The 25,866-nt window shown below is 35.3% G+C and overlaps 1 protein-coding gene across 4 annotated transcripts in view; it reads right to left on the reverse strand.

Annotated features, from left to right (window-relative positions):
- The window catches only part of TASP1 (taspase 1), a 253,042-nt gene that overhangs the window by 16,963 nt on the left and 210,213 nt on the right, over positions 1-25,866 (reverse strand). For all 4 annotated transcript variants that reach the window (XM_032859197.1, XM_032859199.1, XM_032859198.1 and 1 more), the window contains one exon: positions 19,923-19,996. In XM_032859197.1, coding sequence (XP_032715088.1) covers positions 19,923-19,996 — 74 coding nt within the window. Of the gene's footprint in view, positions 1-19,922; positions 19,997-25,866 lie in introns of those variants that run through there.

The raw sequence follows: 25,866 nt of genomic DNA on the forward strand, positions 1-25,866 counted from the left end.
CCCAATTGAGCTCTTTCTACTTCCCCTCATTCCTCTGAAGCCTAGTAAAAAGCAACTGTACTCTTCCAACTGTTCAGGCCAAACTCTTAGGAGTCATCATTGTCTTCTCTATTCCCCTCATCCATTAGCAATCCATCAGCAAAACCCATTGGTTCTATCTTAAAACACACAAAGAAGCAACTGATTCTCACCATCTGCACAGCTAACACTCCAGCCAAATCATTATCCTCACTTACATGAGTAGCAACAACCTTTCACTCTGTCTCCCCTTCATAGCTGGAGTCACCTCTTATAATGTTAAGTCAGATTATGTCACAAATGGGTTAGTGAGTGACATGATGCTAGTGAGTTTCCAATGGCTCCCATCTCAGAGAAAAAGCCCAAATCTTAACAATGACGAATATGAGCTTACACAATCTGGTCCCCCACTGCATATACTGACCCACTAACTGACCATTCTCACTGACCTTCTAACATACAAGGAATACTCCCAGTTAAAGAGTCTTTGCACTTACTGTTCTCTATGCCTGGAATGTTCTTGCCTTGCTCCCATAAATCTTCCAAGACTTCACTCAACTGTCACCTCCTCAGTGAGACCCTCCTAACATCAGAAGCTTCGTACTTCCTAAAACCCCTCCCAGCTTCATGTCTCTTTTTAGCACTATCACAAATATAGTATATGCTTTACTTATCTTGTTTATTATTTCTCCCACTAGCATGTAAGCCCAAAAGCACAGGGATTCTTGGTTTCTTTGTTTATTCTTAATGTCCCCAGGGAAGTGCCTGAATATAAAAGGTACTCCATACTATTTGTTTAGTAATAAACAAATTACTTCTTTTTAAAAGTACTTTTTAAAAGATGAGTTACTCTGTTTAATCAAAACTCTTTTCCTGGTTAAACTGAGTTTTATAAATAGCTAAAATCTAGAAGCCAAAGAATTAGGGCTTCCTTCCTTCCTAGTCAATCATTGTTAGTCACTACAATAAATCTTTGAGTAGCTCTAAAACTGGTTAACAGAGGTTAAGAAAAAATATATTTTTGTCATCTTTGCTGGTGAAGATCTTTTAAATTATACTTATTTCTTTTTTTTTTTAAACCAAATATGGTTACTGAACAAAAACACCGAAAAAAAAAAACACATAAACTAAAATGCTAGACTCAGGAACTTATTGTATCTAAGAGGTCATCATATTAAAGACTAGGTCTTCCTATCTAACCATATGGCATTGGAAATGTGTAGAAATTTGGATGGAAGTATGTTCTATTAAGGTGTTATTGGGGCTTATTACTAACTGCCTGCTTGTTTTGCCAAGATCTTCCATTTTTATTCTTAAAATATACATCATAAGCATTTCTAATGGAGTACTGTAGTTGGCAGTTCTAACTATTCAAAATTTTATCATAATATCCGTAAGAACTATCAATGGAAGAAACCAGTGGGTTAATTGGTTTTTCATCTGTTATGTAGGAGAGACATTTAAAACAATATTAATTTACTATTTCAAGTGAAGAAAAAGCTGTTTCCAAGTACTTTGAGCATCTCCTAATGGCAAATTGTTAATATAATCTTCATCCTAAATTAAGTTTCTTTTTACCCCTTCAACACTACAGCAGACAGTATAGTCCAAACATGTATAATACAGTGATGACAGCTCAAGAGTATAAAAGTCAATCATCAGTACCTACCACTTACTGCATCCAGAAGTATTTGAAAGGAATGTAAACAGAAGAATAGCTCAACCATATCCAAATGTCTCATTAGTTATTACTAAAATATTAAGTTTCACCAATTTATAGCACTGCTTTACTTATAGGACATAAAAGTCATACATTGCAACTATCATAAAAGAATTTTAACCCTAGGATTAGACAGATTGGACACCCCCAGATGAAGGTTTTTAGAAAGATGGAAACTATATTTTTGAATGTATGGTACCGAAATGAAAATGTATTCTAGCAGATAGACTTTGCTTAGGATTCAAAATCTACAACATGGATCAATTTCAAACACCTGTGAGTGAAGAAGGCCAGGTATAGGACTGTCAAAGTGGAAGGGAAGGCCCCACCAATATGGTGGCTACCAGTGTTGCCAAATCTGCTCTCAGAGGATAAAACAAATTAGAAGGAAAAAAAAAAACATATTTTTATGTAAAACTTAAAATGTTTAAATCATGTACAAAAAAATGTTATGTCTGTAAAATTTGTATTTTGTGTTAACTTTTTATGTGAAAGTTTTCAATTTTTTAAAAAAGCTAATCTATTGATGAATCCAGCTTTTGATCTCAAATCTGGAAAGGAGAGACTGGGGACAAAAATGTGTCCAAACAGCAGTCTGGGCTCAAAGTTCTACCCTGAATGTAACTATGGAAAGCCTACACGTGCTAAATCTTGGGTGGTCATTAGCACCTCCCCTATACTATATGCTTGGTAGATCCAGCTCCTGTCACTAACCAATTTAATAAAAATAATGTAATTAAAGTTCTTATAAAATCAGCAGGTGATACTGAATATTTATAATCATAGAAACCAATACTTTGTCCTGAGTTGGGAAGTTAACATGAAATAAGAATGATACCTTAAGACACAAGAAAAATCCCAAATAAACAACCTAACTCTAACACCTAAAGGAACTAGAAAACAAAGAACAAATGAGGTCCAAAGTTAGTAAAAAGAGGCAACTAATAAAGATCAGAGCAGAAATAAATAAAACAAAGACAAAAAAGAAAAAGATCAATGAGAACAAGAGCTGGTTCTTTGAAAAGATAAACAAAATTGATAAACCTTTAGCCAGACTCATCAAAAAGAGAGAGAGAAAGTATCAAATAAGTAAAATCAGAAAAGAAGTTATAGGTGATACCACACAAATACAAAAAATTATGAGAGATTACTATATAAAACCATATGCCAAAAAACTGGACAACCCAGAAGAAATGGATAAATTCCTAGAGACTTACAATCTTCTGGGACAGAATCAGGAAGAAACAGAAAATCTGAGCAGATGAATTACTGGTAACAAAATTGAATCAGTAACCACAAATTCCCAATAAATGAAAGGTCAAGACAAGATGGCTTCACAGGTGAATTCTTTTTTTTTTTTTAAATATTTTATTTATTTATTTAACAGACAGAGATCACAACAAGTAGGCAGAGAGGCAGGCAGAGAGAGAGAGGGGAAGCAGGCTCCCTGCCGAGCAGAGAGTCCAATACGGGGCTTGATCTCAGGACTCTGGGATCATGACCTGAGCCGAAGGCAGAGGCTCAACCCATTGAGCCACCCAGATGCCCCCACAGGTGAATTCTACCAGACATTTAAATAAGACTTAGTTAATAACTATTCTTTTCAAACTATTCCAAAAATATAGAAGAGGAAGGAATGCTTCCAAATTCATTCTGAGTCCAGTTTTACTTCTATACCAAAAACAAAGACACCACAAAAAAAAGAAAATTACAGGCCAATATCCCTGATGAACATAGATGTAAAAATCCTCAACAAAATATCAGCAAACCAAATTCAAAAATAGTTATTAAAATCATGTGGGATTTATTCCAGGGATGCAAGGATGGTTCAGTATATACAAATCAATCAATGTGAAACATCGCATCAACAAAATGAAGGATAAAAATTATATGATCATCTCAATAGATGCAGAAAAAGCATTTGACAAAATTCAACATCCATTCCTGATAAAAATTCTCAACAAATTGGGTACAGAAGGAACATACCTTAACATAATAAAGGCCATACATGACAAATCTATAGCTAACATCATAGTCAATAGTGAAAAGCTGAAAGCTTTTCCCCTAAGATCATGAATGAGACAAGGATGTGACTCCCACCACTTTTATTCAACATAATACAGGAACTCCTAGTCATAGCAATCAGACAAGAAAAAAGAAGTGAAAGGCATCCAAATTGGTAAGGAAGAAGCAAACCTGTCACTATTTGCAGATGACATGATACTATATAGAGAAAATCCTAAAGACTCTAACAAAAAACTATTAGATCTAATAAATGAATTGAGTAAAGTTTCAGGATACAAAATCAATATACAGACATCTTTTGCTTTTCCATACACTAATAACAAAGTGGTAGAAAGGGAAATAAAACAACCCCATTTACAACTGAATTAAAGAGAATAAAAAACCAGGAATTAATTTAACCAAAGAAGTGAAAGATTTTGTAGTAAAGTGATAACACTGAAAAACTTCCCTGTGGTTAAAATAGCCATTGTCAAATTTGGCAACAATGTTCTAATAGCCTTGTATCTTGACAGATGAAAGCTACACTTGTGGGGAGTATAGCATAATGTATAAACTAAATCGCTATGATATACACCTGGAACTATTATAACATTGTGTGTCAAGTATACTCAAATAAAAAAAGTTTTTTTAATAAAAAGAATAATGAGAGAGCTATACTCTGAAAACTATAAGACACCGATGAAAGAAATCAAAGGTAACAGAAATAAATGGAAAGATACACCATGCTCATAGATGGAAAGAATTAATATTGTTAAAATGTCCATACTCCCCAAAGCAATCTACAGATTGAATGCACTCCCTATCAAAGTACCAAGAGTGTTTTTCATAGAACTAGAGCAAAAAAATCCTAAAATTTTATGGAACCACAAAAGACCCCAAAAAACCAAACCAACCTTAAGAAAGAACAAAACTGGAGGTATCGTAATCCCAGATTTCAAGATTTATTACAAGACTATAATAATCAAAACAGTATAGTCCTGGAAAAAAAAACAAACAAACAAACACATGATCAATGGAACAAACTTGAGATCCCAGAAATAAGTATACACATATAGGGTCAATTAGTCTATGACAAAGGAGGCAAGAATACAGTGGAGAAAAGACAGTTTCTTTAATAAATGATGCTCGGAAAACTAAACAGTTGCATGCAAAAGAATGAATATGGACCACTTTCTTGCACCATACTAAAAACAAACTCAAAGTGGAGTAAGGCCTGAAACCATAAAACTCCTAAAAGAAAATATAGGCAGTAATCTCTTGGACATCAAGCTTAGCATATTTTTCTGATGTGTCTCCTCAAGCAAGGGAAACAAAATCAAAATAAACAATTGAGACCTGACATCAAACTAAAAACCTTTTAGCACAGTGAAGGAAACCATCAACAAGACAAAAAGGCAACCTACGGAATAGGAGAGAATATCTGCAAATGATATATACAATAATGAGTTAATATCCAAAATATATAAAGAACTCAGGGTGCCTGGATGGCTCAGTCAGTTAAGCGTCTGACTCTCGGTTTCAGCTCAAGTCATGATCTTGCAGTCATGGGACAGCCCCATGTCAGGCTCTGTGCTCAGCATGGAGTCTGCTTCAGAGTCTCTCTCACTATCACTCTCTCAAATAGATAAATCTTCAAATATACAAGCCGGTGGTTGCCAAAAAGGAAGGGGTTGCAGGAGGGGAAAATGGGTGAAGAGAATTAAGAGGTACAAATTTCCACTTACAAAATAAATGTCATGGGGATGAAAAGTACAGCATAGAGAGTATAGTCAATAATACTGTAATACACTTATGGTACCCATTTCATACTATACATAATTGTTGAGTCACTGTATTATAAACTTAAAACTAATTTAATATCACACATCAACTATACTGCAATTAAAAATATAAAAATTTTCAAAAAACAAGAAAAGTTTCCTTTCATCATTTGTCCTGCTCTTTACAACCAAAAGAAAGAAAACAGCATTCTATAACCATTACTCACTCACTGTGGGTAATGAGGGTAATCATTCTCAAGGACACTTGTCTCAGTTACATGCCATGGTTACCTGTCCTGTGGGCAAACAGTCTGCCTTGGGAAGGTACAAATTTACCTAAAATGTGGTACTAAAAGGTAACAAGATAACACTCTAATGTTCAACTCATGAGTGATTTGCAGTACGTAGACTGATGACTAGGTAAGTATGTAGATGCAGAGAAAGTAATGTTTCATTCTTTTTCATGTTGCTATAACAACAACAACAACAACAACAATAGAAACAACAACAACAAAAAGGTTTATTCACTTCACCTCAACTAACATCCAGTGTTGTTCTGTCCAGGTGATAGACATATTTATCTTTGCAAAGATCTAACCCTACACCATGATTAAAATGAGATTTATGTGGATAAATATAGTTAATGCCTCTGAGAAGATTTAAGCTCTTGCCAACATGGTGAATTCTCTCTTGTCTATTCTTTTTATTGCTTTGGAGCAATGTCAATGAATCATTTGGAAGAACTGATGGCATAAGCTTATTAGGCAAAAATAAAATTACCGATTGCTCTTAGAAATAAATTTGAGGCTGAGGAGACCTCTGTCTTGGTTTGTTTTTCACACATTCAGTTTTGGACATTCTTCTCCTGTTTGTCTAAAGGACTTTCTAAAGAGACCTAACAGGATTCTCCTGGCAGTCCTAACAGCATGGAAAAGAAATGCAATTTTCTATATTTGAAATTCTGGGCAAGCTTGAAAGGTACAAATAAAATCACTGATTACCCACTTTTCCTTGTGTTCTGTAAGTGTGTCTGGCAAATTTAGCTGTCTGGGATGTTTTCTTAGTACACAGCTTACTGGTGGTACCTAACCTACCACCCTGAGGCAGTTGGCTTCCTGCCAGGGATCAGGTTCCTTTAGTTATCAGGCTCCTTCAAGGTGAGGACTAGAGTGCCGAAAGCAGTTAAAATTTGGTTTAGACTAAGGCCAACTGGTATCTAGGTGATCTCCATAAATCTAACATATGGTCCAATAAATCCATATGGTCCAATAAATCCAGTGACTGAATTTCACTGGGTACCATTGTGGGGCTCTTTTAAGGAGTTCATGGACAATATACCCTTAGGTGTTTCACAGTCTAGTGTTCAGTAGAATCTAAAAAGGCTGCCTGCATGTTCAAGGGTCACACAAGAGAAATTCAACAGTAGCTAACAGCAACATTTTTCCCTCTTTTAAAAGAAAAATTATTCAGTTAGATGAACAGAGAAACTGCAGGCAAATCTTAGAATAAATAAAAAAACTGAAGCTTGTGATGCTATCAAACTGGCAGACCTCTAGTCATAGCTTTTTGAAAGGGCATTAGTGTCAAAATAGCCTGAACTGCAGGGCTGGAGGGTGTGTGTGTGTGTGTGTGTGTGCATGCACACGCGCATATGTGTTCCTGTAACTTCAATTTTCTTGTTTCTCTGGGATTTCTGAATTCACTTGTCAGTTGGCTTCTATCAATGAGTTAGAGTTACATTTTGTCACATGGAATAATGGCCACCATCTCCACCAGAGACACAGGATGAATATCTAGGAGGTACTGCTCTTGTTATAGATGATGTAAATGGCACCTTTGGGAGCAGAATTACAGCGCAAAGAAGGCTTTGGAGCTATGCAGTGTGAAGGCCCTGAGAAAGTTGCTACAACATCGACTAGCACCACCTCCTCCTACCACTACCCCCATCATCATCATTCATGTAGCTCTATTATATATATGCACCCCAGCTACACTATTCAATTTATTTTTAGGATGCTAGACAGCATCACTAGCATTCTCACTTTAAATATGAGGAAAGTGGGACATGTGGATGGCTCAGTCAGTTAAGCATCTGCCTTCGGCTTGAGTCATGATCCCAGGATCCTGGGACTGAGTGCCCCGTCAGGCTCCTTGTTCAGTGGGGAATCTGCTTCTTCCTCTGCCCGCTGCTCTCCTGCTTGTTTTCTCTCTCTCTCTCTAACATATAAATAAATAAAATCTTTAAAAAATATGAGGAAACCAAGGGTTAGAGTTGCAACCTGTTCCAGGTTATAAACAAGCAGGGGCTACAGGATCAAAATCCAAGTCTGGATAACTCCACAGCCCAGTCTCTTTATCATTTCACCACACAGCTACTTAAAGACAGGTCTGCTAATACCTTTTCTTAGACTTTTAAAAAATAGAGGTTTGATTCAGATATGATAAAATGTAGAGATGTTAAGTAAAGCTTGATGACTTTTGACCATTTATATAACCATGAAACTGAAACCAAACCCACACAGAAAATTTTCTTTCTTTTTTTTTTAAATAGTATTTTTTTTTCCAAGATTTTATTTATTTGTCAGAAGAGAGAGAGCATGTGTGCATATGCAGGGGGAGCAGCAGACATAGGGAGAAGCAGGCTCTCCACTGAGCAAGAAGCCCAATGGGGGGCTCCATCCCAGTACCCCAGGATCATGACCTGAGCCAAAGGCAGATACTTAACCAACGGAGCCACCCAGGTGTCTCAATACAGAAAATTTTCATACAAAATATATTTCTACGGCATCCCAAATTCCTTCGTGCTTCTTTTCTTGAAGCCACCACTTTCGGATTTCTTTCATCTAGCATACCTTATATAAATGGAATAATTCACAAAGTAGTCTTTTGTGTCTGGCTGTATTCACTTAATGTTTTTAGTTTGTTTTTTTTTTAAAGGTATAGAAAAAAGTTTATTTAGCCTGTGAGGATTTACTTTCACAATGATACAAACTCTTGGCACAGAAGACCTTAAAGTTTTATAAATTGCTTTAATTAGGTAAATACCTAGGTTGATATTATGAGGCTGCCAGACATTGTTAGAAAAAGTTAATGGTCACCAGCATTTGCATACATAATCACATAATGGCAAAATAAACCAAAGAACAAGGCTTTTTAATACCTCTCAAAACATAATAAATTATAATTTTTTATCAAACATTCATTCCTAGGCTCTAGCCATCTGGGTCTTTGAATTTATTTTCCTTTTAAACTTTCTAACATGTTCTCTGAATATAGGTTATAAATAATCTTCCTCATCCTCTCTCCAGTCTCAACACCCTCAAGTCACCTGTTTTACTTAAGTTATACTACTATCTTTTAGAGAAGATATACTTACATAGCAAGTTATACTTATGAATGAAAAAAATGTTAGAGGATTAGAAATAATAAAGTAATTATTTCACTGATCCTCATCCAATTTCAGACAGCAAAAATTCTCCCTCATAAAATTCTTTCCATCTCTAAACACACTGAAAAAAAGTGAAATTACGGAAAACTTATGATAGGTTACTAGACATTGTGTGCTTTTAACAGTTCAACCGGCAGTACTTGCTGATTAGGAGTAAATTCATGGACTTAGTATTTTAAAAAGTACACCCTAATAAATATAAAGTACATAAACAATTAGGTAAGCTTGTTGAAGAGGCTGACCAAAGTAAACTAGAAGATACTAGTACCATCTAAATTTTCTGTCTTTCAGGGGCACCTGGGTGGCTTGTCATTAAGCATCTGCCTTAGCTCAGGTCATGATCCCAGAGTCCTGGGATCAAGCCCCGCATCAGGATCCCTGCTCTGCAGGAAGCCTACTTCTCCCTTTCCCACTCCCCCTGCTGTGTTCCCTCTCTCACTGTGTCTATGTCAAAAAATAAATAAAATCTTAAAAATAAATAAATAAAGTCTCTTTTTTTCTTTTTTCTTTTTTTTTACAGACTATTTTATTAAAGTTGCTGAATGTATACTTCATTGTCATTTTGGAAGTCTTTTACTGTAAAGACAATTCTTTTACCTGATAACAATAGTAGCAGCCACATTACTAGTGATTATGCCAGATCTCCATGTTGCATACATTCAATTTCTTCTTGAGACACAAGTTTCCATCTGAATTTCTGAGGCAATGTTTTTTATAAATCCTGCAGTGTCTTATGAATCCTGCTACATCAATAAATGTGGTGATTTATTCCTTCAGAGTGTTGTGAAGCTGCAGAAGAGGGAGTGGTATTCCTACTGATCTCAAAGCTTCTGCTATTATTGGGTTTAGGATTATCTCTTTCACCAGAGGACACTGCCTTTATTACAGTAGCTTTATGGGGAGTCTCAAAACAAGTTAAGTCTTCTAACTTTGGCCTTTTTTAAAGTTGATTTTTACAATTTTAGGTCCTTTGCCTTTCCATAGAAATTCTGAAATCAGCTTGTTGATTTCTTATTTTAAAAACTACTGAAATTTTTATTAGGTTTTCTTTGAATCTATTGATGACTTTGGAAAGAATGGCTATCTTAACATTATTGAGTCTTTCAATCTGTGAACATGCATATTTTATTTCCTTTACATAGCTTTTCTTTTATTTCTCTCAGCAAGGCTTTGTAATTTTCAGAGGATAGCTCTCGCACATCATTTGTTAGAATCATTCCATGTCATCTGAGAATAACTACAGTTTTTAAGTCTTTTTCAACTTTCGTCTTTTATGTCTTTTACTTGCTTTATTGTATTGGTTAGGAATTCCAGTAAAATACTGGACAGAAGTATGAGTGGACCTCCTCTTTGTCTGTTCTCAATGTTAGAAAGAAAGTGTCTAGCATTCCATCAATTAGTATGCTTTTAACTGTAGGTTTCTAGTACATGCCTTTTATCAAATTGAGGTATTTATCAGATTTCTGGTATTGTAAGAATTTTTATCACAGATGGAAGTTGAAATGAGCATATGGTATCTAGATGATCATCTGGTTTTTCTCATTTATTTTGGTTAATACAATAAATTACATTGTTTTATATTTTTAATAGATTTGTTGGGATATTTTAACAGATCTGTTCACACACCATAAACTCACCCTTTAAGTAAGTGTTCAGTTTAGTACATTTAGTACATTGGCCAAGTTGTGTAGCTCCAATTCCAGAACACTTTTATGACCTCAAAAAGAAACTCTGTACCCGTTAACACTCACTCTCACGCTCTCCTTCCCCACCAGCCCTGGCAACTACCAATCTACATTCTGTCATATTTTGGTTATCCATTCATCAGTTGATGGGTATTTGCTTCCACTTTGTAGCTATTAGGAATAATGCTGCTATATTGTATCTGTGAACAAGTTTTTGCATGGTCATAGTTTCAATTCTATTGGCTATATACCTAGGAGTGGAATTGCTGGGTTATACAGTAACTCTAGATTTAATTTTTTTTTTTTTTTTACTGCTTCTATAAGCAGAAGATACTGAATTTTGTATCTTTATTTTCCACTTGCTCTTTCTAAATTCATAATTCTGAGAATTTAATAGTTGAACTCCTTGGATTTTCTAAGTCTACATCATATCACAAAGATATTTATGCTTTTTTGTCTGTTCCTTTCTTTTCAGAAGTTTTACCTCTTGTTTGTTTGTTTGTTTGTTTTTTAAAGATTTTATTTATTTATTTGACAGAGATCACAAGTAGGCAGGCAGGCAGGGGTGGGGGAGAAGCAGGCTCCCCGCTGAGCAGAGAGACCGATGTGGGGCTCGATCCCAGGACAATGGGATCATGACCTGAGCTGAAGGCAGAGGCTTTAACCCACTGAGCCACCCAGGCGCCCTTGTTTGTTTGTTTTTTGAAAGATTAACTTATTAAAGGGGTGCCTGATGGCTCAGTCAGTTAAGTGTCTGCCTTTGGCTCAGGTCAGAATCTCAGGGTCCTGTCATCAAGTCCCACATCGGGCTCCCTGTTCAGTGGAGAGTCTGTTTATCCTTTCTCCCTCTACTCTTGCACGCTCTCTCTCTCTCTCTCTCAAATACTTTTTAAAAAGTAATTAATTTATTAAGAATTTCTGCACCTATGTTTATGAGGGATACTGGTCTGTAGTTTTCCTTGCTCATAACATATTTGTCAAATTTTGATACCGAGGTTACCTTCACATCATAAAATGGGTTAGAAAGCATTCCCTCTGTCTTGTTTTCCCAAGGTAATTGTTTAAAGGTTGTATTATTTCTTCTTTAAATGTCTGATATAACATATCAGTGAAATCATCTGGGCATGAACTTTTCTTTGGGAGGAGATTTTTATTATAAATTCAATTTCTTAAATATGTATATGCTTATTTCCAACTTTCTGTGTTAGATTTCCTAAGTTGGGGTTTTATTATTTTTTTATTGTGCTGAATATACATAACACATAATTTACTATTTTTAATTCAGTGCCATGAAATACATTCACAGTATTGGGCAGCCATCATCACTATCCATTGCAGAACTAAGTTGGGGTTTTAAAGGAACTTATAAATTTCACCTAAGCTACTGAATGTATTGTAAGAAAGCTGTTCATTGTATCACCTTATTATCCATTTATTCTCTGTTAGATCTATGATTCTGTACTAATATTCCCTTTTCATTCCTGATATTGGTGATTTGCATTATTTTCTCTTTCCTGACCATTCTTTCTAAGGTTATGTCAATTTTATTATTTTTTTTTTCAAAGAACCAATTTATGGCTTTGTTGATTTTTTTCTATTTTTAATTTTCTATTTTTTTTTTACTTTTATCTTGATTTTTCTTTTGTATTTATCCTCCTTAAAGCTTAAGATGGAAATTTAACATTTATTTAAATTTTCTCCACTATTATAAGCATTTAAGGATATATTTTTTCTTTAAATGTTTTCATTATATCCTATAAATTGACATATTGTTTCCATTACCATTCCATCTGAAATAATTTCCAATTTCTTTTGGTGAGTATTCCTTGTGAACTTGAAAAGAATAACTTGTTGAATGTGGTATCTATAAATATCACTTAGGTCAAGTTGGATCACAGTTGTTCATATATTTACTAATTTTTATTCTACTTAATACTGAGAGAGGGATGTTAAAATTTCCAACTATATTGTAGATTTGTCTGTTCCTCCCCTATAGTTCTCTCAATTTTTGCTTCCTTTACTAGGTATATACACCATTAGAATTTTTATGTCTTCTTGATGAATTGGCCATATTACCAATATGTAATGTTCTGCTTTATCTTATAATGTTTCTTATGTCTGACATTAATATAGCCACACTAACTTTCTTATGCTTAGTGTTTGTACATACGTTTTTTCCATACTTTCACTGTCAATTTTGTTTGAGTCTATTTAATGTGCATTTCTTATAAATACTATATGGTTGGGTCTTCTAAGATTATCTGCAATATGAAAATCTCTGCCTTTTAAATTGAGTGCTTAGTTTATTCACATTTAATGTAATTATTGATATAATTGAGTTTAAGTCTTTCAGCATTTGCTTTCTATTTGTCTCATATGTTCTTTGTTTTTCTGTTCCTCTTTTTTGACCTGTTTTTTGGTTGAGTATTTTGTAATATACTTTCTCATATGTCTTCTCCTAATTTTTTGTTATGTTTAAATTTATTATTCTAGAAATTAAAATGCATCCTTATCTCAAACTACATTCAAATACTAACATACTGTCTTATAAACAATGTAAGAACTTTACAGCTATATAATTCCAAATTCACAAATCTTAGCCCTGTTGTTATAGTTCTATAGGTCACTTTCTTCAATTTCTTAAACTCATTTTCCATTTTGTGCTTAAGTTTGGACAATTTATGCAGACTGGTTTTCAAGTTCACTAACTATATTTTCCACCCCAATCTCCTGTTAAACCCAACAAATAAGTTACTTGTTTCTGATACTGTATTTTTCAGTTACACCATTTCCATTTGGTTATTTCTTTTTATAGTTGTCACAATTATTTTATAATCCTTCTCCACTAATTCCAACATCTAGGTCATCTGTGGGGATAAGCTTCCATTGGCTGATTTTATTCTGCTTCTTCAGAGGACTTACATATTTTTTTATTTTTTTAAGATTTATTGATTTATTTTAGAGAGAAAAGAGGTAGGGGGAGAAGCAGAGGGAGAGACAGAACCCTGAAGCAGACACCCCGCTGAATGGGAAGCCCAAAGCAGAGTCAGCCCCTGGACCCTGAGATCATGACCTGAGTGAAATCAAGAGTTTCTGCCACCCAGGCACCCGAGGACTCATAATTTTTATTGTATGACAGACACTGCCTATAAAAGAAAAGTAAATTATATTTAAAATGGATATTTAACCTAAGAAAATGGCAAACTCCCTTCCTCCCTCTAGGTTGAGGACTGAGTCAGTCTAATCTCTAGGTGAGCTGGTTCTGGGCATTGTGGTAATTTCAGATTTAGTTCACTATTGGCTAATATTCTGAGGTCTGGATCAGGAATTTCCCTTAAGCAAGGTATGGGATCTGAGCCCTGATGAGAATCTGAAGACTTCCCTATGTCTTATAATCCAGTTGCCAATATTCTAATTATGGGAGATTTCTATTTGTTTATAGCCCAGCCACCAGATTTCTGGGTTGCTTAGGTGTTCTCTTTGATCTTGATAAGCTTCCCCAGTTTTCCATGCCATGGCATATTTCTTCACCCTGTTGCCCAGGTACTAGCCTTCAATAGTATACTGCCTTGGCCCTGGAGGTCCTGTATAGCTTGTAGGAATAAGGCAGGCTTTTTCTCATTTCTTTTCTTTATCCCAGCCTTCTCTTGCAACTGCCTTGCACTTGATAAAGGCCACAATACCTCAGGAAGATGTCTCTCAGTTCTCCTGTTCTACATCCAGTCTTTTCTTGGCTACTGTCATATATTTGGTGTAAAACCGACACTCTATGATGAATCAAGCTCAGTTCTTTGCCATGATCCAAGCCCTTGGTGTGGTCATTTGGTGAAGGCTTCATAGGGAAGAAATGGTAGTGGGTGCAAGACTCACCCCGAGGCTGGGGCTTCTTAGGATTTTAATCTCTCATACAGCTCACATGAGGCTATAAGTGGTTCATTAAAAGTTTGGCTGGTTTCTCTTTATATTCTTCTATATCATTTTTACTCCTCTTCCCACTGTTCTGCCAAAAATAAATCAGTCAAGAGTTTTTTTCTGTCCTAGAAGTCTTTCTGGAACTTAGTTCATTTAGATTTTTCTAGCATATTCAGCTTTTTAAACTTTTTTAAATTCATAATTTTATATTTCATCCAGCTCATTCTCATTGTTGGAAGTAGGAGCAAAAATCTCTTCCTCTTAATTGGGAGTGGAAATCTCTTCTCCAATTCCTTTGATAACTCCTTCTTGTTTACCTCCCATTTTATATTTGTCTTCCTCCTATGATTTTATTTGAGAGGTACATTAAGCCTAATTAAAAACTCTCAGAAATCCCATCTGTCCTATCCCTTCTAAACAGATGTTTATTGAGATTTTTTTAAAGCCTCAGAAACTATCTTCGAAAAAAACAAAATTAAAAAAATTATAGATGCACTACATTGTGATTGCAAAAATTCTACTGAAAGTTGAACAGCAATATATCTGCTTATATAATCTAGAATGCAGAATTTAGAATTTTGCAGATTGGAGGCAAGTATCTGGGCATTATGGGTCATAATATGTACAAATATCCATTATATATCCAATATATCCATAATATACCAAGGACTTAACAGAATTCAGTCATCTGTATTCAGAGAAACAGATTTTGTCTCTTTGTTGTTATCATACTTTATCCCAGAAAGGATTTAAGGCATAGTAAGATATTCTTATTCTCATTTTACAGATAAGGCCTCTGAGATCCCAAGAGGCAGAGTGATCACACTAACAGGTACACAGAGTGAGGGAGAAAATCCAGGCTCCAACTGCCTGGCAGTGCACTCATTCCAATACTTATTCATTTCAAAACTAATCAAATGTGCCATAATATCCAAGGGTGATATATATTTTTAAAAAGATTTTATTTATTTATTTGACACAGAGAGAGAGAGAGAGGTCACAAGTAGGCAGCGAGGCAGGCGGGGGATGGGGAGGAGAAGCAGGCCCCCTGTTGAGCAGAGAACCTGACTCGGGGCTCTATCCCAGGACCCTGAGATCATGACCTGGCTGAAGGTAGAGGTTTAACCCACTGAGCCAGGCACCCCAAGGGTGATAAATTTTTAAAAATTTCTACACAAAAATAATTTCAAAATTATAGAACAGTTCGAGGAACATCTATAGTATACATCCTTTACCCAAGTTCACCTGTTGACAACATTTTGCTCCATTACTTTTTAATTTGCTATCTATCCATCCATCCATCCATATATTTCTTTTGGAGCATCGAGAAGATATTGTATATATTATGGCCCTCTATACCTATGTACTTGTGTGTATTTTTTAAGAGTTAGGATATTTTTAATATACTACAGTACAGTCATAACAAATTTAAGAATGATCCAACACTTTTTACTATCTATATTCCAATTTTGTAAATTGACCTAATAATGCATTTATAGCATTTTCCCCTCCCACATAGGATCTAGGATAGGATCAGGTATTGCATTTTGTTGCCAAGACTCTCATATTATTTAATCTGGAGCACTTCCCTGAGCCTTTGCCTTTTATGACACTGACATTTTTGAAGAATATACTCCCTTTTTTCTTTCTTCATAGAATGTTCCTCATTTTAGATTTGTCTGATGTTTCCTTGTGATTAGATTCAGGTTATGCACTTCCAGATGGAATAGTACAAAAGTGATGTTGTGTCTTTCTCATATTATCACATTCATAGGCACGTGATGTCCATCTGCCCCTCATCGGTCACATTAATTTTGATCACAAGGTCAAGTTGTTGCCTGGTTTCCCCATTATATATTTATTATTTTTCTCTGCAACTAATAAGAAATCTGTTGGGAGACATTTTAAGACCTGCTCTTCCTCATGAATGAATTTTTATAACAGTATTTTCACTATTGTTATAAAAAGTGACCTCCACATAGTAAAAGAAACCTACGTTTCACTTATTACACACTTCAGTAAGTTCCATGCCGGTTTTAACATCTGTTTTTATCACAGTAGTCTATGCACACTGGGTGTTTATTAAAAACTGTTCATTAACTACTATCTGGGTAGGATATAGGCAATCTGATTTTTAAATCCAACTGCTATCAATGCCTTAATTTTGATTTAATAAAAAAAAACTCTTTAACTTAAGCTACAGTTTTAGAAATTAAATTAATACAATTACAAGGATGTTCTAGAAAAAAGAAGAAAAGAAAAGAAAGAAATTTTTAAAAGAATCTACCTCTATTTATTCAAATTGTATATGGACTCTGGTTACTATAATATATATTATCCAGCCTTTTTAAAGCATTATGATTTTGAGGTGAGCTTTAATTCAAGGCCTTAACTTGGACTGAACGTAGCTAGGCTATATAAAATGTTTGAATGGCCAGGTGGCTTTAGGTTCTGAGTTTGGTAACAAGAAGACCAAATTTTTAAAAAAAAAGGCGGGGGGGAAGAAAAAAAAAGCTTTTTAGAAATAGTTTTTAAATTTAAAAAAATGCGTGTGTTTTGTTGTTGTTGGTTGTGGGTTTTGTTTTGTTTTAGTTTTAGTTTTTAAGGATGCCTTCTTTCTCCTTTGCTACCATGGATCTCAACATTATGTGAGAACATTTCACAAACCTGAATGGGCGTGCCATTAATTCAACAATTTTTTCATAGAAATCAGGAAACCAGAAGTATAGACCAAAAGCTTACTCTTTTAAAAGGAATACAAACTTTGCTATAGCTCCTTTCTCTTTTGAGCCCAACTTCTCAATTATAACATTGTCTTACTTGCAATACAATAAAATTCCAGCCTTTATGACAGAAGAGATGGGGTTTTTTGATCAATAGAATTCAGCAGCCGAAGCATTAGTGTTTGGGGTGTTTTTTTTTTTTTTTTCCTTTCTGGAAAGCATTTGTAGCCACAGGCTCAAAGGAGGAAGAAAGGGAGAGGGATTAACTCTCTGCAAGAAGGTCAAAAACATAATTTACAAGTGAGGCAAGAGGAGCAGCTGTATCTGTTGGCCCAATCAAGACTACCAGCTGGAGAATTTACCAGCAATATGAAAACCGCGTCCACCAGATGTCAAGCAATGCAACTAGAAGCCAAACATCTTTGGGCTCAATGCAGGACTCTCCATTCTCTTTAGTACCCATATTTCATGTTAAATAATTAAGGTGTCTTCCAAAGGCCACCAGCAAGGTAACTAGAACATTTCCGCACAAGGGACTTAATAACATGATGGTACCCCCATCAGACTGGCTTCAACACTGAAGTCCACCTCATATATGTTTTGTTAAAAAAACAATTTTAGCCCAGAGCCAATATGTAAGGGGTGAGAGAAACTTATATGGCTGCAATCCATTACTGTGGCTTCTCGGGCTTATTTTATATTTGGGAATGGCTTTGTCATCAGGAAGAAAACAATGTTCTGAAAATACTTTTTTGAATAACCATTTTCCACTCATTCTTTAAGCCTGTGCTGTTCAACAGTAGCCATTTCACCACATGGGGCTATCTAAATTAAAAATAAGTATTTTAAATTAAATTTAAACTAATTTAAAATTCTGTTCCTCATGCAAACTAGCCATATTTCAGGTGCTCAATAGCCACATGTGACTAGTAGCTAACCTACTGGACAACTATATATATATATATATATATATATATATATATATATATATATATAACATTTCAGTCATCACAGAAAATTCTATTAGGCAATGTTACTCTAAACTCAAAAATCATCTTTTTTAATTTTTTTATTTTTTTATTTTTTAAGAGAGAGAGAGAGAACAAGTGTGGGGGGCGGTGAGGAGCAGAGGGAGAAGGGGAGAATCTTAAGCAGCCTCCATGCCCAGCACAGAGCCCAATACAGGGCTTGAACTCACAAATCTGAGTTCATGATCTGAGCTGAAATCAACAGTTGGATGCTTAAGAGACTGAGCCACCCAAGCATCCCTCAAAAGTCACCTTTAAAACAAGAAACTATAACTTCCGGGGCACCTGGGTGGCTCAGTGGGTTAAGCCTCTGCCTTCGGCTCAGGTCATGATCTCAGAGTCCTGGGATAGAGCCCTGCGTCAGGCTCTCTGCTCAGCAGGGAGCCTGTTTCCTCGAACCTCTCTCTGCCTGTTGCTTTGCCTACTTGTGATCTCTCTGTCAAATAAATAAATTTTTAAAAAATCTTAAAAAAAAGAAACTATTATTTCCTTCTGTATATACTATGAAATAAAGCAATCTCTGTGCATTTTCTTATGAAATAAGTCTACTGATACAATACGAATATTGTATTAGGTAAGGCAAAGAGGAGGAGAACTCAATAATATTGTATTGTATATTGTATGCTGTACTCACAAAAGCCTTGTGATGCTACTGGCTTGCTGAATAATATACAGAGGCCAGACTGGGTGGGTTAGTTTAATGACAAATAAATAAGTGATAAACTGACATGTATCCTTAATTTGTTAATGATTCAATCTATATCAGACATTGATATTAGAAGTTTCCTTACTTATATCTCCAAATGTGCAACAAAAATTATGTCCTTTAAAAAAGACGCTGCCCACTTCATAGCTTTGCAATTAAGGTATTTTAATACCAAGTAAATATCATATGCCATTATGTGTTTCTAAAAAATTTATGAAGAACATCAAGCCAGTATAAATACTAAAATCCATAAATTATATTTCTTATATAGACTCACCCATCATGGATGCAGGGAAACCAAGCAATGCATGAGTAGCTGTGTATGTCTGTGTGATTGTCGTGACTCACTGAGGGATGCATGCCACAGGCATGTGTCACACAGGGCACAGACCTTTGACTCTGCTCACAAGGACACTGAGCCATGGCACGCCAGGACACACCAGAACACTAGACAAGTCACGTGCAAGCACCTCGGCCACCTCCACCCTGGCACATGCAGAGTGCTATCTAGGCACTCAGCTTTCTTTACCTTTCTTTACCTGTTTCCAACACTCCCTGCAAAATCACTCAGCTCTGTCAACCCATCAGCTCTACTCCCATTTTCTCTTCCCAATCCCCAGTTTCCTCTTTTCTAGTTATTTACAGTTGATGAGGAAGAACAAGATGAAAATAAAGGGGTTGGGGGGTAGTATTTCCTAATCTCTCCTGCTCTGTCATCAAAAGCTAAAAAGATCTGCTGTTTTTTCTTTGGGATCATTAACTGTATTTAATCAGATTCTCATAAAGATCACAGAGCTACTGCCTAACAGAGGCTGAAAATAAAATACATTTTTATCAACTTAACTGGTTAGAGGTTCATGCAAGGTTTTCAGGTTATGCCCCAGTTTTCCCACTTACCTTGGCTTTCCCATCCTGGGCTGACATATATCCAACACACATGCTCTCTGTCGTGTGGCTCCACAAAAATTCCACTGCCGTGGAAGAGAACACAAATAGGCACATTCAGATCACAGATGGAAAATAAATCTTTGCTTTTTAATAGAACAGTTAAAGATAGCTTTATATTTTAACACACTCAGTCCCCTACTTTCCATTTGGTCCTTCATAAATGTCAAGATGATTTAGTACTCAAAACTGTGTAACACCATTTACTGTGAAATGAAAAATATATTTCTTTCTTGTCAAAACTTATGATTATTACATGTAAAATAAATGCTCTTCTGTTTGAAACTTGTAGCCTAAAATTAACACATGCACTACATACTCATACATACAGTACACAATGATTTAGCACATGTAATATTCCATAACGTAGTTTCCATAGTTTCCTTTAACACACACACACACACACACACACACACACACACACAAACACAGTCTTGGTTTCTAACTACCATTCTCCATAAAAAGGAACCAGGATTCCTTGGAGAATATTCATTCCAGGGCTGGGGCAGAGAAATTATAAAATGAATCTGGAACATCTTATTGTGCCAGAAAGTAAGGAACTGCTCAAAGAATGATGACAACTTATCAAAATGACCCAGACATCAGCCCGAAGGGGTTCCCACTGGCTAAATCAGAGTCAAACTAAGTGTCAAAATAAATAATGATAGTAATGCATTTTCACCACCAAATAAAATAAGAAGCATTGAGACTATACTAATGCAAATAAATAAATGAATAAACAAATGAGGGAGAAGAGAAAGCTCTTCCTTATGGCAGAATGCCAACTGATAAACAGAAGAAATAACAGAGTTAGAAAACCATCATGACTGCTAAAACTAGCAGGTGACAATTTGAAGAGGAGAAAACTATTTACATAGTCTCAAAGTATCTCCATAAAGTTCTTACTAAGTGTAACAAGGAGAAGTAGAAGTTCACTGTGGAGAAACCAATGAAGCCACCTTAATCAAATGATGGAAACTCACCTTACCTATTAAGAGAAAATCAACACCGTGTGCCTCCTGATAAGATACTGTGGGACACACCACTTCTGTTGTACTTCTGGCAAAACTGCAGAACCCAGACTGCATGAGGAAACACCACACAAATCTCACACAGGAATGCTACTAAATAACTGGTTTGAACTCTTCAAAAATGTCAAAGTCAAAACATACAAAGGAAGTTGAGAAACTGTTTCCATTTTAAGGAGATATGACAACTAAATGCAATTTGTTATCCTACATTGATCTGGGTGTGGTGTCATAGGAACACTATAGAGACAACTGATGAAATTTAAGAAGGGACTATGGATTAGAAAATAATGCTGCATCAATATTAAATTTTATGATTTTGATAACTGTACTGTGATTATTTAGAGGAATGGCCTGTCCATAAGAAATATACACTGAATTATTAGGAGGAAAGATAGCAAACATCCATCTTGACTTCAAATAGTTCAGAAAAAGCATGCACATGTTTTAGTGTATGAGTGTGGGTAGGCAGGTGGGTGGGTGGGTGTGGGTGTAGGAGGAAGACAGGAGAAGGAAGGAGTGAAGATGGAAAAACAAATGGGGGAAAAAGAAAAGAATGTGTGAATCTGGGTAAAGGAACAGTAGATGTTCCTTGTACTCTTCTTGTAACTTTTCTGTAAGTTTGAAATTATACCTAAATAAAAAGTTACAAAAAGAAAAATCCACGTACAGAGATACACACAAAACCCTGTTACCTTCAAGTAAATACTTTCAAAATTCTATGGTTTTTTTCTAAACCAGAGAGGGAGACAGACCATAAGAGACTCTTAATCTCAGGAAACAAACTGAGGGTTGATGAGGTGGAGTGGGGCTGGGAGGGATGGAGTGGCTGGGTGATGGACACTGGGGAGGGTCTATGCTACAGTGAATGCTGTGAATTGTGTAAGACTGATGAATCACAGACCTGTACCCGTGAAACAAATAATTCATTATATGTTAATAAAATAAAATTAAAAAACAAAATAAAAAATTCTATGTTTTTTTTTAAAAAGGCATTTTTTAAGTTTTGACATACTTCTCCAACAAAAATTTCAAAACTCCCTGATAATAAAATTGCATTGCTCAACATTAAACCTTCTGGGTTCCAGGCCATCCATCTGTTTATATCTCTGAGCTAATTAAGCCTGAAGACAAGTGTTTGAGTTGAGACACAACTGTGGGATCAGTGATCCTAGACTCTAAAGGCTTTGCCAGACATGTGGGGAAGAAAGAAGCAGTAACGGGCAAAAGTGAGTTACTCAGATACATGGCTCATTCCCTCATCATTAATTAATTATCAAACCTGCCAACCTGCTCAACAGACGCTCCACTGAAGAGTGCAGGAAAACAGTGTCACGCAATGAAGCAAGTTCTCTTCAACAGATGTTTTTTCTTCCTCACACATCTGCTTTGAACTTCAAAAATCCTGAAGTCCAGAGCAAGGTCTGGGATATTCTAAATTGCCTAATAGAGCAAAGGCATTCAAGTCTTACTGAATTTCCTTAGAGTAGTGACAAAGCAATTGTATTTAAATATAAAGTTAAGGGATTTCTAAAATTGTGACTTCTCCTTATGCCGCAAATGTTAAGGTGGCTCAGGAATTAGCCATGGAAAGAAAAACACATGGAAATATAGTTGATCTAATTATGAAAGTAAAGGATAAAAACATTACACTTTATTTTTTAAGACACAATTGCACTTATTTTAAATGCATTACTCCCTCTAAAAATGTGGCCTACTTTAAGGAAATGTAATATATAAAAAAATTTAGAATTATGAAACAGGATAAATTGGGTACAGTGACTGATTTCATTAAATAATTGTTTTTATATTGAAGGGTTTCCAGTGAAGTTTTTAGACATAGCTTAGGAGTTTTTAAAGAAAGTAACTCAGTGTCTAGAAATTCAATCTTCATTTATTCAGTTATTGCCAAAAAAAAAGTATTTTTGCAATGTGCTTTGTACTGACACACTATTTTTAATACCTACAATTCAAATACTTATGTATGAGTTAGAAGTTCAGGCTAACCTGAGAAACTCAGCAGAAATAATTTGCAATTTATATGATAGAATGCTTCTGAAAAGGAATCCTATTTATTGAAGTGTATGTCTTAACTCAAGTTAATTTAACAAAATATTTCTTGGTCAAGGGCTTTAGAGAAACAGGAGAGAGATGAACTAACATTGAGAATCCATCATAAGCCAGGCACTGTCTTTTGTAATAGAACACAGTAAAGCCTGAATGGGGAATCTGAGGCTAAGAGCAGGTAAGTAACATGGCTTAGGTCATTTTAGTAAGTGCACAAACTACAATTCAAACAGGGCTTTTGAATTCCAGAACCTGGTGACCTTCCACTGTTCTATTGCTTTAAAATTTACACAGCTTAGAAAGATTCATAATTAGTATTACTGAGAGGATTAAATTCATTAAAAACACCAAAGGACCAACAAAACATCAAATACAACAGAACTATTAGATATCATTTAAGAAGAGCTTTTATTTTTTTAGATTTTTTAAAAATTTTTATTTTTATTTAAAATTAGTTAACATACAGTGCAATATTGGTTTTTGGAGTAGAACTCAGTGATTCATCACTTACGTACAACACCCAGTGCTCATCACAACAAGTGCCCTCTTTAATACTCATCACCCATGTAGCCCATCACCCACCCACATCCCTTCATCAACCCTGTTTGTTCTTAACAACAGAGTTTGATCTCTATTGTTAAGAGTCTCCTATAGTTGGTTTCTCTCTCTCCTATTTCCCCCCTCCTTCCCGTATATTCATTCATCTGTTTTGTTTCTTAAATATCACATATGAGTAGAATCATATGGTATTTGTCTTTCTCTGAATGACTTATTTCACTTGGCATAATACACTCTAGTTCCACCCACGTCATTGAAATGACAAGATTTCATTCTTTACCACCTCTTCTTTATCCATTCATCAGTCAATGGACATTTGGACTCTCTTCATGGCTAGGCTATTGTTGATAATGCTGCTATAAACATCAGGGTGCATGTATCCCTTTGAATCTGTATTTTTCTATCCTTCGGGTAAATACCTAGCAGTGCAATTGCTGGACCGTAGGGTAGTTCTATTTTCTATTTTTTGAAGAACCTCCATAGTGTTCTCCAGAGTGGCTGCACCAGTTTGCGTTCCCATCAACAATGCAAGGGAGTTCCTCTTTCTCCACATTCTTGTCAACATTTGTTTATGTGTTGTTAATTTTTGCCATTCTGACAGGTGTGAGGTTGTATCTTATTGTGGTTTTGATTTATATTTCCCTGATGAGTGATATTGAGCATCTTTTTATGTCTCTGTTAGCCAACTGGGTATCTTCTTTGGAAAAGTGTCTATTCATGTCTTCTGCACATTTCTTTACTGGGTTATTTGTTCTTTGGGTGTTGAATTTGATAAGTTTTTTATAGATTTTGGATACTAACCCTTAAAACCATAACAAAACTCAGAGTCTACTAAAGACAAGATCAATACATTTGACTATATTAAAAATGTTTATGGTATTTTCTTTTGCCATACAGGGAAAAAAAGGTCAAGAGATAAATGACAAACTAGGGCTAATATCTATAATTTGTGGCATAGAAGAAGGGCTAATTTTCTTCATATCTGAAGATTTGTCACAAATCAGTAAAAAAAAAGACAAAAAGAGAAAACTAAAAGGAGTATGACTAGCTCTAAAACATGAAAAGATGTTCTACATTTCTCATACTAAGAGAAATGCAAGTTGAAACCACAAAATATCATTATCCAACTATCAGCTTATCAGATAGCAAAAATTTGAAACAACATTTTTAGCTGGGGGTGGAGAAAAATCACTCTCACTTACTAACTATAGAGGCATGGCCATTTGAAAATATATCCTTGCAATTTGCGGTAGTTATGTTCTATAAGGTTGCCATGAACACTGAATTAGTAAACACTGAGCCACTGCTCCTAAGGGAAATACAGGGTTAGGTTCCTACAAGCCTCTGGTCATAACCATTTTCAATCAATAAGTAACCTTATGTTATGTGTTTCTGTATAAGATATTTAATACATTTTTCTTATAAGCAATTAATTACACATAATCTTTCTTTATAACACAACACTAACAAAGAAGAGTTTAACATTTTCCTGACCCTGGATAACCTGCTCATGAATTTCTTTGGTTTTCAGCCTCACAATAATGTTGTACCCTTTGCTCTGCTTATTTGTCATTACTTCATGAATCCACAAGTTGAGCTACTTTTCCAGCTTTTCCATGGCCTCATCATGCACCACAGATGTTAACTTTAGCAGTTTCTGGAGCAGCCTCACATACAATTCAATGAATTTCCTCCTCCTTTTTCTGGATGTACAATATTGTTGATTCATTAACTTTGAACTCATGACTAACAGCATTGTAACTCTTGCCTGAATGAAGCCCATAGAACACACACTTTCTCCACAAGATAGAACAATCTCCTTGCACAAAGAAACACTAGGCAGCACTTCAGCACTGTTCTTGGGGACCACTTTATTTTATTTTTTAAATTTTACTAAGATTTTAATTCCAGTATGGTTAACATATGGTGTTATATTAGTTTCACGTGTATAATATAATGATTCAACAATTCTATACATTACTCAGTGCTAATCATGAAAAGTGTTCTTTAATCCCCATCACCAATTTCACCCATACCCCCACCAATCTCCCTTCTGGGAACCATCAGTTTGTTCTCTATAATTAACAGTCTGTTTCTTGATTTGTCTTTCTCTCTCTCTCTTCCCTTCTGTTTTTATTATTTCTTAAATTCAAAATATGACTGCAATCATATGGTATTTATCTTTTCCTAACTGACTTATTTCACTTAGCGTTATACCCTCTAGCTCCATTCATGTTGCTGAA

This window comes from Lontra canadensis, unplaced genomic scaffold (genome assembly GCF_010015895.1).
Source record: "Lontra canadensis isolate GAN:19392208 unplaced genomic scaffold, GSC_riverotter_1.0 scaffold16, whole genome shotgun sequence".
Lineage (NCBI taxonomy): Eukaryota > Metazoa > Chordata > Mammalia > Carnivora > Mustelidae > Lontra > Lontra canadensis.